This window comes from Antechinus flavipes, chromosome 4 (genome assembly GCF_016432865.1).
Source record: "Antechinus flavipes isolate AdamAnt ecotype Samford, QLD, Australia chromosome 4, AdamAnt_v2, whole genome shotgun sequence".
In the NCBI taxonomy this organism is placed as follows: domain Eukaryota; kingdom Metazoa; phylum Chordata; class Mammalia; order Dasyuromorphia; family Dasyuridae; genus Antechinus; species Antechinus flavipes.
This window is the reverse complement of record NC_067401.1, coordinates 285,641,813-285,660,468: the sequence shown is the minus strand read 5'-3', so window position 1 is coordinate 285,660,468 and position 18,656 is coordinate 285,641,813. Positions and strand designations below refer to the sequence as shown.

The following is an 18,656-nucleotide window of genomic DNA, read 5'->3' as shown; positions in this document are numbered from 1 at the left end:
ATAGCCTCATTTGATCCTCGTTACAACCCGGGAAAGCAGGTACTGCTATTATCTCCATTTTATACTTAAGGAAACTGAGGCAAAAGTTAAGTCATTTGCCCAGTCACAAAGCCAGTAAGCGTCTAAAAATGAATTTGAACTCAGATCTTCCTGACTGAGCATTCTATCTACTGTAGAATTTAGCTGCTTTCTTGTGATGCTTGAAATATTAAAGAAACCAAAGGATGACCAGGATGACCTTTGTCAGTGTTTCATTAGAACAACGGGGCGGGGTGAAATCGTCAGCTTTGGCTGCACATTCCTTTGCTTTTGCTTTGAGTTTTGTCCTCAGACCATTGCAATTTTCAATAGAGTTAGTTCACTTAACCCTTCCCCCGCCACGTCTCCCTTTCTCGTGACTCTCATTTCCGGTATTCTAGCCACCTCAGCCCCAACATCGCTGACACAGGAGAAACAGGATGAGGAGCCCATCCCATTTTTTCCCCATTTTCTCTACGGGCGGGGCCTGGAACAATCTTGGCCCAAACTCCTCCATTGTGTGTACTCTTCTCCTTGTGCACTGTGGGAATTGTAGTCTTACCTGGCCCCCGCTATTCCTCCACAAGCACGTTGCTTCTAGCACTGGGCGAAGGAGCCGGCAAGACTACAAGTTCCATGGTGCCTTTCGCGTTTCCCTTTCCCCGCTTGGAAGACACTCCCGCCCCTTCGTGCAGCTCCTTCCTCCCTCCTTCCTTCCCTCCCTATTCTCCGGGGCCTCCCTACTGCTATTCTGCGGGTGCTTGCGTTTTCCCGCACTCGAATCAGCTATTTTCCCCTCGGGACACTGGAGGGCTTCGCACTGCAGGGTGACCGCGCGACCCAGCCTCCCCGAAGTTCCCGAGGGTAGGGAGAGCGAGCCAGTTAGGGTAGAACGCGCGCGCGCGCGTGCGTGAGTGCGTGCCGGTGTGCGGGAACGCGCGAGCTCCAGCTCGGTTTCCCCCGGGTGGGCGGCGGCGGCGGCGGCGGCGGAGGAGGAGGTGGAGGTTGAAGAAGAAGCAGCAGCGGCGGCGGCGGCTGGAGGAGGAGGAGGAGGAGGAGGGAGCAGCGGCGAAATGGCGGAGACCGTAGCAGACACCCGGCGGCTGATCACCAAACCGCAGAATCTGAATGACGCCTACGGGCCGCCCAGCAACTTCCTCGAGATAGACGTGAGCAACCCGCAGACTGTGGGGGTCGGCCGAGGCCGCTTCACCACCTATGAAATCAGGGTCAAGGTGAGGCCTTTTCCGTCCTCGGTCCTCCCTGCCCCACCCCTTGGCCTGAACGGACGCCCCCCTCTTGTTACGCTCCTCTACCCCCTACTGGGCCCTTAGCCCGCAATGGGGCGTGGCGGTGCGGGAGTGAAGGAGCCTGGAGCGGTTCCTCTGTCCTTTCCTCCTTCCACCCCTGACCTGGGTCGTTGACTTTAGGCTCCCGTGGATTGGGGGGTAGCGGTGTCCCCGAAGGGGCATGTTTGGTGTGGGATGGCGGGAGGAGAAAGGGGAATGTCATAGCGTCTACATCGGTGTGAGACCCCCGCGTTGGAGGGAGGAAGGGCTCTGGCTCACTCCACCCCTGGAGCGTCCTATCTAAGCGATGACTTTTAAGTTTTGAAGGTAGGGTGGGGGAAGGGGGAGAAACGTCTTTTAAATCCACAGCTTCTAAGGACTGGGGGGAGATGGGAAAAGAGCGGTGTTTAATTTGAAGCCACCTCCGCTTTCTTTTCCTGGAGACCTGTTTCCCAGTAGTTGTCAAACTGGCTGCTCCAGGCCCTTCTCTGGCAGTTGGTGTATTTGCTGTACACGCCTGTCAGGGCCTTGAGGTGTTCACACCATCTTAATCTAGCAAACCGAAGGAAGCAATTTCATATTTAAGAAAGAGAAAGAGGAAGGCTCACCAATTGGTGCTGCGATTTGGATTTGAGTTGAAGATCGAAGGAATGAAGTGACTGGGACCTTTTAATTCTTGGCCACCATGATGTCTAGGAGCTTAGATTAAGAGTTACATATCCCACAATCCAGGAACTGAAACTGTGTTAAGGAAAATCTCCTTATTTAGGTAATATATACAGACATTTTCATTTCAAGATATGTACTTCACTGAATGAAAGAATCAGCTGAAATAGAAAAACATAATTTACTGACTACTATTTCTTGGAGATAAGTAATTCAGATGATTTAAAAGATGTTAATTGAGAATATGCTTCACTCTCTAGTTCAGGGTTAAAGGATTTATCCATGTATTAAAATAAATATCTTTTAAAATTTATTGCATACGACTAATCCAGCTGTTAAAACAGAAATTAGTTGATTGATAGAACACAGTTTTGACTTGGATGAACTAAAATTTGCATAAACAAGTTAGTATTAGGTTATAATATTAAAAAGTTTTAAGAAGATGGCTTCTGCTACCTTTGAACTTCATACTCCCATTTTAATGTTTTTTATTAATGTGAAATTTTTACCCAGAAAAAACAATTTTCTTTTAAAATGAAACCCACAGTGCAGTTTTTTTTAGTTGCCTTGTTCTATTTGCAAAATAAGTAGAAGTAGTTTTATTGAACTTCTGGAATCTCACCATCACTGTACCTAAGTAACATTTTCCTCAAATAGAAGGTACCATACTGCGTGTTGACATAGGCTTAAAAAGTTTTATTGATGTTTTTTATTTACATCAGTCATTTCTAGGGAGGATACTTCCTTTTCCCTTTCCAAAATAAATCCTTTCTTATAACTAAAAAAAAAAAAAACCCAAAACAAAACAAAAAAAAAAAAACATTCAGAGTAATGTTGTAACATATTTAGCCCTGGTCATTGTGTTCCCTCCCCCACTTTTGTCCTGAAAGTATATTTCATTACTTGTTATCTAGCCCTTATTTTAGCAATCTTTTCATTTACTCATTATGTATGTTATTTTTGTTCTTATTTTGCTCTGCATCAGTTCATAAAAATCTTCCTGTTTTTCCAGATTTTTTTTTTTTACCATGTATAATCATTATGTTTGTATACCGAAGTTCTTTCAAACCAATGGTTTGAAATCGATGGGTTGCTACTTTGTTTCCAATTTACTATAACAAAAGTTCTTTTATAAGGATTGTCTTATATATTGAACCCTTGTTTTTGTCTTTGATTTCATACATGACAGTTAATTTAACATTATGTGGCAGTTTATTTAACAGTTATCCCAGCTATCTTTATTCATCAAGGAGTTTGTCCTTTTCTGATAAAGCAGATCTCAGCATTCTTATTTCTGAGCTTCTACAGCTAATATATTCTGCTTCCCCGATGAATCAGAATGAACTACTTCTACTTCCTCTTTTCTAACACGGATGCTTCTCTTCAAAGTATTTGCTGTCTTTTTGTACTAAGTGGAATCTTAATTTTTTTTTTTTAATTGTTGGGTTCTTTTTTCAATTCTGTAGGGAACCCAACTTTATATTGTCCTTTATAATTTCTTTTCCTATTTACCTTTTTATGTTTCTCTTGAGTCTTGTATTTCTATTCAAATCTGGTCTTTTCATCATGAATACTTGAAAGTCCTTTTTTGAACATCTTTTCTTCCTCTCTCCCCCTCCCCCCCAGGATGATACTCAGTTTTGCTGGGTAGGTGATTTTGGGTTGTTATTCTAGCTCCTTTGCCCTCTGCAACATCATATTCCAAGCCCTCCAATCCTTTAATGTAGAAGTTGCTAAATCTTGTATTCTAGTTTTGACTTAAATAGTTAAAATGAATTGTTTCTTTCTGGCTGCTTGCAGTATTTTCTCCTTGGCCTGAAAGTTCTGGAATTTGGCTATAATATATTGCTTGAAGTTTTCATTTTGGGATCTCTTTCAGGAGTCGATTGGTAGATTCTTTCAATTTCTCTTTTACTATCTGGTTCTAGAATATCATGGCATCTTTCTTTGACAATTTCTTAAAAGATGATGTTTAGACATTTTTTTTTTTTTTTGATTATGGCTTTCAGGTAATCCAGTAATCTTTAAATTATCTTTCATGAATCTAGTTTCCAGGTCACTTGTTTTTCTAGTATTTTTTCATTCATATATTTTTGTTTTGTTTGGTCTTAAAGTTAATAGCTTCCATTTACTCAATTCTGATTTTTAAGGAATTATTTTTTTAGTGTGCTTTTGTACCTCCTTTTCCATTTAGCCAATTCTGCTTTTTTTTTTTAGGCTCATTCTTCTCCTCAATGACTTTTTGTACCTCTTTTACCATTTTTCCTTGTCTGTTTTTTAAGGTGTTATTTTATTCAGTATTTTTTTTTGTTTCTTTTTTACTGAACTGTCAACTTTTTTCATGATTTTCTCCCACTTTTTCTTCTACCTCTTTTCATTGATTTTCAAAATCCTTTTTGAGCTCTCCATGGCCATGACCCAAGACTAATTCACATTTTTTTAATAGGAATTTTGATTTTGTTATTTTCCGAGGTGTGTTTTGATCTTCTTTGTCTCCATAATATATTTTATGGTCAAAATTTTTTTGCTGCTTATTGATCATTTTTTCCAGTCTTCTTTTTGACTTTGAACCCTTTGCTAAAGTGGGACTCTACTTTCAGGGTGGACAGTGCACTGTCCCAAGCTTCAGGGGTTTTGTACAGCTGTTTTCAGAGATACTTCTAGTAAGTTTTTATTTCTTCCAAAGTCGTGTGATGTAAGGGGCGGGGGGAGTGGGGGGAGGAAGTATGTTCATTATTCTCCTGGACTGTGCTCTGGTCTTCAAGTCATCACAAGCATTTTTTTCTGCCCTGGAACTGACCCAGGTCCAACTATAGTCAAGGCAATAGAGTCTTGCATCTATTGTCAGCAGAGAACCTTGTAATCTCCTTCTGGTAACTTGTTTGACCTCCTTACCATCTGTGGGTTCCAGCTCTGGAAAGAAGCACTGCTAACTGCCACTGCTACAGGTTCCCAAGACCTGCTCCTGGTTTTCTGGGGGCCTGATCTTCAGATAGTGCTGGATTGTGTTCCACTTTCACCTAAGTGGGACAGACCTTTCTAAGTCTTTGCCTCCTGGAAAGTTATTTCTCCCTGGATTTTTGTGGGGTTTGCTGCTCCGGGAATTCTTTTATGGCATGATCTAAAGGTGTTCAGAGAGGGAAAGCTCACAGCCTTTTCTTTACCATTTTGGCTCCACCATCTAAGCCAGCTTTTTAAAAAGCCTTTACTTTAAATGAGACTTGTTATTAAGTGTAACATGTGGACATTTTATAGTATTTCTAAAAAATACTTTTATCAAAGTGATTACAAATGGAATTGGTCACAAAAATTCTACTTCTGGTCATTGTCAACTAATATTTATGAAGTGCTTAGATTTGTTTTTAGACAGGAGTAGGAATTAGTGTTTTCATTTCCTCGAAGGAAATGAAGTTTCACAAGTTAGGGACCCATCTCCAAAATGGAAGTTTAGGAAGGAATTCTTTTTTTTTTTTTTTTTTTTAATAACTTTTTATTGACAGAACCCGTGCCAGGGTAATTTTTTACAGCATTATCCCTTGCACTCACTTCTGTTCTGATTTTTCCCCTCTCTCCACCCCCTCCCCCAGATGGCAAGCAGTCTTTTACATGTTAAATAGGTTACAATATATCCTTGATACAATATATGTGTGCAGAACTGAATAGTTCTCTTGTTGCACAGGGAGAATTGGATTCAGAAGGTATAAATAACCCCGGGAAGAAAAGCAAAAATGCAAGCAGTTTATATTCATTTCCCAGTGTTCTTTCTTTGGGTGTAGCTGCTTCTGTCCATCCTTGATCAATTGAAACTGAATTAGCTCTCTTTATCGAAAAGATCCACTTCCATCAGAATACATCCTCATACAGTATCGTTGTTGAGGTATATAATGATCTCCTGGTTCTGCTCATTTCACTTAGCATCAGTTCATGTAAGTCTCACCAGTCCTCTCTGTATTCATCCTGCTGATCATTTCTTACAGAACAATAATGTTCCATAACGTTCATATACCACAATTTTCTCAACCATTCTCCAATTGATGGGCATCCATTCAGTTTCCAGCAGGAAGGAATTCTCTAGTTGAAGAAGGGGGTCCATGGCTGATGGATGTTCAAACAGAGAAGATATCCTAAGTTCTGAAGAAGTTTCAGGTTGAGAGTAAAGCTAAGAAATGACAGAATCTAGAATGTCAGAAGCAGTACCGAGAGAGGAATGAATAGGATCACAAAATGTTAAATTTCATAAAACTTGACTAATTTTTGGAGTACTTTTTGTCTGGGTGATAGCAGATTAAGATGCATGTTACCCATTCTCCATTAATCTTTGAGCACAGAAATAGCATTTTAAGACCATAACTAATAAGCTTGGTATCTCTGGATTTTGAAAATATCATGGTGCTAACATTTTTTAAAGTCAAAGACTTGCCCAGAGTCACTGAGGAAAAAAAAATGAAAGAAGCAGAATTTGAATCCAGATTCTTTGACTCTAAGATCAGTAATGCAAAGATTAAAATAGATGATATATATATATATGTGTGTGTGTGTATATATATATATATAAAGTTTATATGCAAACTTTAAAGTGTTATAAAAGGTCAGTTATTGTATATAGTTATGTATATTATTAAACTTGCACCCGGGATGTAAAAAACAGCTATATATGTGCATACACATACAGGCTAAAGGAAGTGGGGATTATTCTAGCCCTGAATAATAACAATTATAATATTAATTATAATTATATACATATATAATAAATGTTGTTTTTTCTTTTTCTTTTTTTCCAAAAGAAAAAAAGACACCATGGTGCTAACATTATTTAAACCTATTGGTGAAGTCTGAAGGAGAGTGGTAGGACTGATTAAAGGTTTGGGGAAGCCAAAAGAACCTAGGATTAATTAGGCTTCTGAAGGACAAGGTTGAGAAGGAAATAGAATAGCCATTCTTGTTTTGGTTCATGTAATTTTAAAGCAAAGTAGCTAGACAAGTTGAGAATTTATGTGTTGAAATTTTACCATTTTAACATTTGTTATCAAGTTAGTATCTTGAACCTAAAAAAATTTATTTGTAATTAAAAGCATCACAATGCCCCAGTTAGCATTGTTAGACTTAGTTTTAGAATATATTTGTTTCCTGAATTTTTTTAAACAAGTAAAAGAGACATGTTATTCAGTTGGACCAATTAAATTTGCTTGATTTCATTTGTTGATAAGCCTGTACATTGGGGTTAAGTGACTTGTCCAAGGTCACACAGATAGTGAATCTCAGTGTCTTGAGACTGCATTTGAACTCAAGTCCTCCTGGTTCTAGGGCTGGTGCTCTGTCTACTATGCTACCTAGGTGCCCCTCATGTACATCTTTAAAAGTCCTAATGTAGGCAAACATGAAGATTAATTACTGGGTGAAATGATTTAACTCGATTGAAAAGAAGGAAATGACATTCAATGGTTCCTCTTTTTCTTGTTCTACATAATCTCAGTGGTCATTGCATCTACCCAGTACTTATTGGATTGAAATTAGAAATCCAAAGAACCCAAAGAAAAACTTAATATTTTAATAACTTTTGGTTTTTATGTACTATCTTATGATTATGAAATATGTATTGCATTTTTAAGGGTTTGTAAAAAACTTGTGGGATAGCTAGATGGTTCAGCAGTTGGCATACCTGAAGTCAGAAAGATTTGAGTTCATTTCAAATCTGACCTCAGACAATTATTAGTTGTGTGATTCTGGGCAAGTCACTTATATCAGTTTCCTCCTCTGTAAAATTAGCGGGAGAAGGAAATGACAAGTTACTCCAGTATCTTTGCCAAGAAAACGCTAAATGGGATCATGAAGATTTGGACTAAACTAAAAAATAACTGAACAAATAAATTTCCACTGATAATGGGTTGTATTATTTCACCTTATGTGGGATCATAGAATTTGTAACTGAAAGAAACACTAGTGATAATCTAGTTCAGTACACATTTTATTCAGTAAATATTTATTAAGCACCTACTGTGTGCCAAAGACTGTGCTAAATGCTGGGATTACAAAAAGAGACAGAAGATGCTCCCAACTCTCAAGTAGCTTAGAATCTAATGGGAAAATGTAATTACCATTTTGGAGGGACATGTTACCAGTTATATCTACTCTTTCTCATATTCTGCTCCTTAACTTCTTTAGCCACTGTAACTACTATGATTATACAGCTTTGCTTTTCACCAGAAGCGGAAAAGCTGTTGATTTAGATCATTTAATCCATCATAGATGAATGAACACTTAGCACAAGTTGTGTCCAGAGTTGCATAACTAATTAGTTTATAACTAATTAGTTTTATGGCAGAAACTACCAGGTCTCATTTGAAATTCACCAAAGTCAGTGATCTTTCTATTACTATAACATGCTGCAGATCTTCATTTCTTTTTGTGTCTGAGCCCTTTAAACCAAGATGAAGACTGAAATACATTTTTAGAAGGCAAAGAATAAGTCAGGACTATTCAGAAGTAATTTTAAAAAATAGTTACTACAAGCTTCTACTTACACTGGCATAACATAACCTCACTTATGTCAAAAGAAACTTGAAATAAGTGATAGGTAAATGATAATAAAAGAACATCAAAGATTAGAACTGTCAGCATCAGACCTTAGAAAGAGAGTCTGTGACAATAAAGAGGAACAATTGAACCATCCTGTTTTCTGGGGATGTTAAATAAGCTACTGGTATGTTGGAATCCTTACTAACTGCTAACTAATTAGAGTTGATCTAATCTTACAAGAAGATGTTTTGGGCAGAACCTGAAACAAGGTACTAAGTACAACTACCCATAATCCCTCTCTGGAAGGAGCATAAATAGGCCAATGGGCCAGTCGGAGACTTCTTCAGAGTAAGAAGCTACAAGTCGAGATTTCACCGGAATGACATGAAGAGTTGGAGCTGGCTGGAGGCTGAAGAAAGCAGAGGCAGAGGCTGAAGGACCAGACCTTTGGATTTAAAGCCATTCAGAGAGAGCTCTTGGAACCAAGCAGAGAGATAGGCCTCTAAGCTAACCAGGCTATATTGAAGATAATAAAAGATCTGAACTTTTATCACCTGGCTGCATTTTGAGAAGAAAAAGCTCACAACATTTTGGCGCCCTGAACGTGGGACGAACAGACCCCTCAGTGGATTTCAGTGGAAAAGCTCCGATCCTGATTCAAGTGGAAAAGCCTCTGATCCTGATCCAGTGGAAAAGACTTCAACCCAGAAATTAGGGTGAGTGCAACAAAGAAATTTTGTTAGAAGAATTAAAGTAGAATTTCAGCTAAGATGGGACAGATATTTAGAAAACAGCCTGTTTATATTCAAGGAAAATGTTTAGAGAGCATTGTCAAAGTTATGGAAAGCCAAGGTTTAATTATAAGTTTACAGCAAATCACTGAACTTTTACAAACTGTAAAGGATATATGTCCTTGTTTCTCTCTTGATAAGGAATTAGATCTAAATGAATGGAAATTGGTTGGAGAGGATCTTTGTCAATTCTATGATAAAAATGGGCCTAACTCAATAATTAATACATATAATGTAATACAATTGGCTATAAGAAGTTATTTAAGTGATAGAATGATGAAAAGGAAAGTACAGGAGGAAGAAAAGCCAACTTTACTAGGTGAAAAGGAGGATGAATCAGATGAGAATGGAGTTAATTACAATTCTGAGTGTGATACTTCACAGCAGGAGGAATTAGGTGATTCCACATCTCATGACCCTCCCCCCGCAATTAACCCTTCATGGGTGGAACAAGGGGGAGGGAGAGAGACAGAAACACAGTCAGCTTCTCCTGTAAAGCAGAATTTGACAAGATTAGAAAAAGCATTAATTAAAGCAAAAAATGAAGGAGAAGATATATCTGATTTTATAAATGCATATCCTGTGATTGAAGAGCTCAACTCCTCAGGTCAAAAAGAGAGAAAATACACTGCTTTTAATTTGGGAAAAATTAAAGATTTGAAAAAGGGGCTACATCATCTTATGTGAAGATGTTACTAGATAATTTGTCTTATGAAATCCTAACCCCGAATGACTGGAAATCCATAACGAAAACTTGTCTAGAACCGGGACAAAATTTATTGTGGCTTTCGGAGTTTCATGAATTATGTAGGATTCAAGCCCAACGCAATAGGCAAACAGGAGCTATTGTACAAGTTGCTTTTGACCAACTAGCTGGTGAAGGTCAGTATGCAGAGAGTTCACAACAGATTTATTATCCCATAACAGTGTATGAGCAAATTTCTAAGGCTGCAATAAAAGCTTGGAATTCTCTTCCTGGACAGAAAGATGGAAATAATGTTTTCACAAAAATAGAGCAAGGTCCCAATGAAACTTTTGCAGATTTTGTGGGACGTTTACAAACAGCTGTAATAAGAACCATTGGAGACAATGCAGCAACAGAAATAATGACTAAACATTTGGCTAAGGAAAATGCCAATGAGGTTTGCAAAAGAATTATATGGGGGCTAGACAAAGATGCTCCTTTAGAGGAAATCATAAGACGCTGTGCCACAGTGGGCACAAATGCTTATTATGCCCAGACTATGATGAACATGGAAAGACAAGGTCCTTCTTGGCAGAGGAATTCTAGAGAAACTCGTCGATGTTTTCAGTGCGGAAAAATTGGACATTTGAGAGCCCAATGTAGATATAGAGATACAATGAGAAGACAGGATGAGAGAAAACCCAAAACCCCATGTCCAAAATGTAACCGAGGCTTTCATTGGGCCTCTAAATGTATATTGACCCAGAGGAAGGAGAGGCAAGGCCCAGCTCTAAAGTATCAATCAAAGGACAGGTGGGGCATGATAGCAGCTGAGGTTACACCCAGAGAGACTTTAGAAATTCAGAACTCTGATGTCATCAACCAACAGAAAAGCAATCAGGATTACAGTTGGGAAGAATACAGGCCTTTTAAGACAACAAGACAATATGCAATGCAAACAGCTCCAATGTAATTACCAGATGATGAGGAGAAATCCCAAAAGTGGTAAATAGAAGAGAATTAGATAGGTTAACTGCTTGGGGAAGAGGATCTGCTTATATTTCCACAGGTGGAAAAGGAATCAGATGGCTAACAATGAGACTGTCAAAAGAACTTTAAAATCTTTAGCTTTCAGTTCCTGAAAAACCAGCAAGAATCACTGGATTCCCTGAGATGAAAAATTGTTGATGGACTATTTCTAGGACTTATGGACATTTGTAAATTTTCAGGTCGATTTATGTTGTTACATTACTACTAGCCTGTGTTATATTACTATGTGCTTATGTATTTTAAGCAATTGCAAGAATCATTGGATTTCTTGAGATGAAAGATTGTTGATGAGACTTTTGCAGTAGTTAAATTTTCATGTTGATTCATGTTATTTGTTACATTACCACTAGCCTGCGTTATATTGCTGTGTGCTTTTGTAAATTATGTATAATGCCTCCCATATTGATGGATTTATGTATACCATGTATATCTGTTACAAAGTTCTGGCCCATATTGATGGATTTATGTGTACCCCCTCAGAAACCCCCTATGTTTTAAAACAAAAGAAAGGGGGAGATGTTGGAATCCTTACTAACTGCTAACTAATTAGAGTTGATCTAATCTTACAAGAAGATGTTTTGGGCAGAACCTGAAACAAGGTACTAAGTACAACTACCCATAATCCCTCTCTGGAAGGAGCATAAATAGGCCAATGGGCCAGTCGGAGACTTCTTCAGAGTAAGAAGCTACAAGTCGAGATTTCACCAGAATGACATGAAGAGTTGGAGCTGGCTGGAGGCTGAAGAAAGCAGAGGCAGAGGCTGAAGGACCAGACCTTTGGATTTAAAGCCATTCAGAGAGAGCTCTTGGAACCAAGCAGAGAGATAGGCCTCTAAGCTAACCAGGCTATATTGAAGATAATAAAAGATCTGAACTTTTATCACCTGGCTGCATTTTGAGAAGAAAAAGCTCACAACACTGGTATATTGATAGATCTCCTAAGAGCATAAATTATCATTCTGAAGGGAAAGGAAGGAGAATTTATGTAGCATCTATTACAAATACTATGTCATTTGATCCTCTTAACAATCTTGCAAATTAGTGATGTTATTCTCATTTTATAGTTGGGGAAACTGAGGGAAACAGGTTAAATGACTTGCCAATATATCACAGGTATATCAATTTAAACAAGTCACAGGAAAGAACATTCATTCACTGTATACACTTGTACTTTGAGATTAATAAGTAATCCTCATTCATTCTTATGCCTAGTATAAAGAAGAACTTGGTAACAAATATTGGTGCAAAATTGTATTGCTCAATCCTGTAAGTTGACAAAATCCTGATTATTATAAATGTTCAAGCAAAGGATCGATTATGTCAGTATATTACATGAAATATTAACTGTGTATGCTGGGGAATTGAACTGAAGACATCTAACTTCCAACTGAGATTCTCTGATTATATGTTCCACATCATCTAAATCAGTAGACTATCATGATTAATGTTCAGAATTGTGACACAAAACGACTAATAAAAGATGTATATTCAGTATTCTCTTTTAAAAAGCTTTACAGATATTGTCTTTAAGTCCACATTTATATGAACGGTGCCAATCAATGTGATAGGTGAGTATTAGATAGTGGTGTAAAGTAGGGGATGATCTAGAATGACAGCAGTGGATTTCTTACTTAGACCCATACTGCCCCATGTTGTTGCTTTCCATGAACAGCAATAATGTCAGTTCTGTTGATGATAATTATTTGAGGTTGGATCTGACATGAGTACTCTTTGTTGCTGGTTTTTGACCTGTGTTTCAGTCTTAAGTGCAATACCTCATTTATCTAGGATTTCATACTTCTGGGGGAAAAAAAAATTACACACTTACTTGATTAAGATTGTGTGTTAACTGAGTTGCTTTAATTAAGACTAGAGTTTTCAACTGGTAATTCACTTAATTTGATGTTCAGTCTGTCAGCATCTCAATGTGGTAAGAGAATATGAATACCAAACTAACATTTACCATTACCTGAAGTTTATAGCAAACACAACTAACCACTGTTGAAGAAAACTCCAATGCCTCTTGAAATATACCTATAATTCTTAGAATAACATGGTGAAAGGGGCTTATAGAGATTATCTGGATCAATCCCCTCAGTCTATTTATTGTATCTATAATAATTAAAGTCATTCCTTTGTGTTTAAAATGTAATCCATTCAATTGATTAATCTTGTAAAGTAATGTAGTTTTCAAATTACAGAGTTCTTTGATTCCAAGTAAAGGCTTATCTTTTTTTTTTTTTTTAAACTTGATTTTTTTGTGGGGGAGGATATGAGGTATTGGGGTTAAGTGACTTGCTCAGGGTTACACAACAAACACAACAAAGTGTCTGAGTTCAGATTTGAACTTAAGTCCTCCTGATCTCAGGACTGGTGTTCTATCCATGCTACTATCTAGCTGCCTCTTATCTTTTTTTTTTTTTTTTTTTTAAATATCAGTATCTTTCCATTCTTAAGTGGCTAAGAGTTATGGGAACAGTATAGTCTATTAAAGTAATGTTTCATTCAACAATGAAGTAAACAATGATGTCCAGTAGAAAGAACATAGGATTTGGAATTAAGAGGACCTAGTTTTGAATCCCAGCCCTTCCATTTCCAGCCTGGGACAAATTACTTTATTCATTTGTAAAGTGAAAGTTTTGTTCAGTTCTGCCCTAGTCTTTGTTACCCCATTTGGGATTTATTTGACAGAGAGTATTTGTCCATTTCCTGCTCAAACTCATTTTATAGATGCGGAACTGAGGCAGAATTAAGGGACTTGGCCAACATCACACAAATGTGTCTGAGAACTGAGCCAGTGTCTGAGGCCAGATTTGAAGGAATATGAATAAGTCCCCGTGACTCCAGACCTGCCATTCTAGCCACTGTGCCACCTTGTTGCTACTTTTTATTTTTTGTAGCTATAAATGGAATCATTTCACACACACACACACACACACACAGTTGTTTTGTATGTGATCTACATATATAAAGTATTATGTGAATTATATGCAGTGCATAAATGGACTTGTATTTATAGCTAAGTCCATTTATGCACTGCATGTAATCCACATGTGAAATATGTAATAGTCATATCTTTCCAAACTGTGTACTTATTGAAGACATGGACCATATGTTTTTGAATCCTGAACCAGCTGATTTACAAGTAAGTGATGATGAAATACTGTTGACTGCCCTTTTTCTTCAATGTTTTTTTAATTGGTCATTTAAATATAGTTGGTAGCAGAATGCCTAGCTGTGAATGCACTAAAGTATTTTTAAATTTGCCATGTAAATCTTATTAGCATTTCTTGATTATATTTGTATTTGAGGTTATAATCAATGGCTAATCTGTGTGTGTGTGTGTGTGTGTGTGTGTGTGTGTGTGTGTGTGTTTTAAAGTACTGTCTTACTCATGCCTATTTTCTTACTTTTATAAAATCTTTGAAGAATATTTTACACATGTATCAAGGGCATCTTTGAATCTTTGAGAACATGAATTTTTTTTCAAATTGCATCCTACAACAAACCACATTTTTTGCAACCATACAAGTGATTGAAAGGTGCAAAGAATATGAAATATATGAAATTTTACTTGTTTGGTTTTTGGTAAAGAAAAACAAATTTAATATGTACTCCAGTGTGTGTGTGTGTGTGTATATATATATATATCTTATAAATTTTGTGATGTGCTAACATGTAGTATATAAAAGATATATAATTTAAAGAATGAGACAAAAATGAAATAAAAACTTAAATATTTTGAAATTAATAGTACCAAAATATCTTTTTACTTTCATTTTTAAAAAAAATTGGTAATATTTTTAATGAGTATAGTGTGATTAGATATTTTTATTTTTGGAAAATCTTGGTATGTGTCTTGAGGATGGGGCAAACATAAATAATGGTTGTTGGTTACTGTTTCCTTTGATCATCATATAGTCAAGCATTCAAATTGTGTTCACATTTTTCATTTTTATTTTTTTAATTGAAAAATCCAAATATAGTGATCAAGTAATAGGTCATAATACATAATGACATTTCAGTAAGAGTGATGCTTCTGTAAAATATTCACCATATGGCAAAAACAACAGGAAAAAGTGGAATTGTTTTCAATTTCAACTTAATAGAAAATTTTTTGCTATAAATGTATTCAAATCTTTTTCTGAACATTGTTCTTTTTTAATCAAGGATATTATACTATAATTTACTTTTTCATGTTTGGGTATTTTAGTTGTATTTTTGTATATGTGAAAAATATGAAGACAGAATCTGGAAAGGTAGGCAGGAGCTAGATTAGGAAGAACTTTTAATATCAGAGTAAGTTTGATTCTTTTTTTTTTTTTTGACAGAAATCAAATAGAAGTTTAATTTCTTAATTTCTTTCTTTTTTTTTTTTTTAATAACTTTTTATTGACAGAACCCATGTCAGGGCAATTTTTTTACAGCATTATCCTTTGCACTTACTTCTGTTCCGATTTTTCCCCTCCCTCCTTCCACCCCCTCCCTCAGATGGCAAGCAGTCCTTTACATGTTAAATAGGTTTTATATCCTAGATACAATATATGTGTGCAGAACTGAACAGTTTTCTTGTTGCACAGGGAGAATTGGATTCAGAAGGTATAAATAACCTGGGAAGAAAAACAAAAATGCAAGCAGTTTATATTCATCTCCCAGTGTTCTTTCTTTGGATGTAGCTGCTTCTGTTCATCCTTGATCAATTGAAACTGAATTAGCTCTTTTTATCGAAGAGAACCACTTCATCAGAATACATCCTCAAACAGTATGGTTGTTGAGGTATATAATGATCTTCTGGTTCTGCTCATTTCACTTAGCATCAGTTCATGTAAGTCTCGCCAGTCCTCTCTGTATTCATCCTGCTGGTCATTCCTTACAGAACAATAATATTCCATAATGTTCATAGACCACAATTTACTCAACCATTCTCCAGTTGATGGGCAGCCATTCATTTTCCAGCTTCTAGTCACTACAAACAGGGCTACCACAAACATTTTGGCACATACAGGTCCCTTTCCTTTCTTTAGTATCTCTTTGGGGTATAAGCCCAGTAATAGCACTGCTGGATCAAAGGGTATGCACAGTTTGATAACTTTTTGAGCATAATTCCAAATTGCTCTCCAGAATGGCTGGATGTGTTCACAATTCCACCAACAATGTATTAGTGTCCCTGTTTTCCCACATCCCCTCCAACATTCCACATTATCTTTCCCTGTCATTCTAGCCAATCTGACAGGTGTGTAGTGGTATCTCAGCGTTGTCTTAATTTGCATTTGTAAGTTTGATTCTTGAATTATTAGAAAACATCTGAGTCTATTGGGTAGTAGAGTGACATGTTAAAACTGTTTTGGGAAAATCATTTCTTTATGTGGAGGATGACTTGGAGAAGGGAGAGATTTGAGGCAAGGAGACCAATTAGATATTGGAGTATTCCAGTAAGAGGAGTTATGTGAGTGGAAAAGTGAGACCAATTAAAGATAGATCAAGAAGATAGAAATGACAAGATTTGGCAACTGTTTGGTTATGTGATATGAGTGAATTGAGGATAACACTGAGGGTTTGAACCTGGATATTTAAAAGGATGGTAGTATGCTTGACAGCAATAGGGGAACTTGGAAGAACAATGAGATCTATGATTCAATTCACATTCCTTCCACTCCTGCTCATTCTCTTTGCCTCAGTTAATATCACCCTAAATGAAAAGAAGCTGGATAGGGCTCTATGGCCAGAGCATAGAGTCCACCTTTTTCCATATACCTGCCACAGTTATGAGGCAATATGAAGGAGGGAAGAGGTATATTTGCCAGGGGAACAGGAAGAGATGTGTTACTAGTGGCATTTGCTTTTATGAGTATTTGGAAATAGATTTAGATTATATATTCCCTTAGGACCCAATATAGAAGGGGAAAGGTTGGGAGCTTGCACTGCGGCTTGAGGCATCTGAGTGGGAAGAGTATTGGATGATATATGAAATCATAGAATGTCACAAACTCTGAAGAATCAACATTATCCTGCCATTCCTTAATTGACGTGCATCCTTTTAAGAATTCCACTTTACAACAACAAAAGCTGCCTCTGTGATTGTTTGTGTATTTAATGAATTGTTTCCTTATTCCTTGTCTTCTAGAGCTGTTAATATAGTTGCAAATCATCAAATGCAATAAATTCTGAAGAATCAATTTTGGAGATCACCCAAAGGTCAATGGAAAGATTTATTTCTTCACTAAAACAATGATATCAAAAAGATCCATTCTTAGAAATGGGCTGATTGGTAGTGAAGGTGAGGGGTAATCTGTTGTTCTGTTTTCAATTTCCATTGATTCTAATTCTTTGCCCCCTTTTTTTTCTTTCAAATCACAAAATTTATTACCTTTCTCTCCCCAATATTATCTTTCCTTTTAACCCATAGCTAGAGAGTGTTTATCTAGCTCTTCACACTTTAGGAAGTCAAGTTCACTGTGGGATTGTCAGAAAGCATTGATTAGCTTAGCACCATGAAATGAAAAACAGCAGAGGGAAGCCAAAGGTCAATTTTCATTTTTGAAAAATTTGTGAATTTGTGAACCTCTACTCTGATGACCATTGTATGTGGGTAATAATAATAATTAGTATTTGTATAATGTTTTATAGTTTACAAAGACCTTTCATCACCCCACATGAGAAGTATGTAATAACTTAAGTATAACAGGATCTTTTTTCCATTATTTTTATAGATATTTATGAGAATTTATATTTTGTTTAAAGAACATTTTTTAGCTTTGTCTCAAGCATGTTACTGTGATAGTCTGGCTCCCATTTTAAAAGTGAAGAAAACTGAAAATGAGAAGTTGCAATTTGTCTCTGCTCATGTATCTAGTGAATGGCAGATTTGGGACTTAAGTCCAGGTCTCCTGACTCTTTAAGTCCTATCCCAAATTTTCTTAAATATTCTTAAATTACTGACTAGAAAACATAATGTCAAAATAATGATACACACATAGAATCATATTGACCAGTATTGTAAAATATAGCCACTTTAATGAAAAGTTTAAGGTCTATTGCTGCTGTGAGATATACTAGGTTTTTCTTTCTTTTTTCTTTTTAAAAAATTTTTTTATTAAAGCTTTTTATTTTTCAAAACATATGCATGGACAATTCTTTAACATTAGCCCTTGGAATATTAGCCCTTGGAAAACCTTATGTTCCAATTTTCTCTCCTTTCCCCCATGCCTTCCCCTAGATAGCAAATAACCCAATATATGTTAAACATGGTAGAAATATATGTTAAATGCAATATATACATATGTATTTATACAATTATTGTGCTTCACAAGAAAAATCAGACCAGTAAAAAACAAAAAGAAGAAGAAGAAAATGCAAGCAAGCAACAATGAAAAGAGTGAAAATGCTATGTTGTACAGTACACTCAGTTCCCACATTCGTCTCACTGAGTGTAGATGGCTCTCTTCATCACTGAGCAGTTGGGACTAGTTTGAATCATCTCATTGTTGAAGACAGCCACATCCATCAAAATTGATCTTCATATAATTTTGTTGTTGCCTTGTATAATGATCTCCTGGTTCTGCTCATTTCATTTAGCATCAGTTCATGTAAGTCTCTGTAGACCTCTCTGAAATCATCCTGCTGTTTGTTTCTTACAGAACA

The 18,656-nt window shown here is 36.7% G+C and overlaps 1 protein-coding gene across 1 annotated transcript in view; it reads left to right on the top strand.

Annotated features, from left to right (window-relative positions):
- Window positions 1-686: 686 nt before the first annotated feature.
- The window catches only part of SNX3 (sorting nexin 3), a 39,221-nt gene continuing 21,251 nt past the window's right edge, over window positions 687-18,656 (top strand). Inside the window, exon 1 of the mRNA XM_051997493.1 lies at window positions 687-1,253. Within this exon, the coding sequence (XP_051853453.1) occupies window positions 1,092-1,253 (162 nt within the window). The 5' untranslated portion in view covers window positions 687-1,091. The remainder of the gene's footprint in view (window positions 1,254-18,656) is intronic.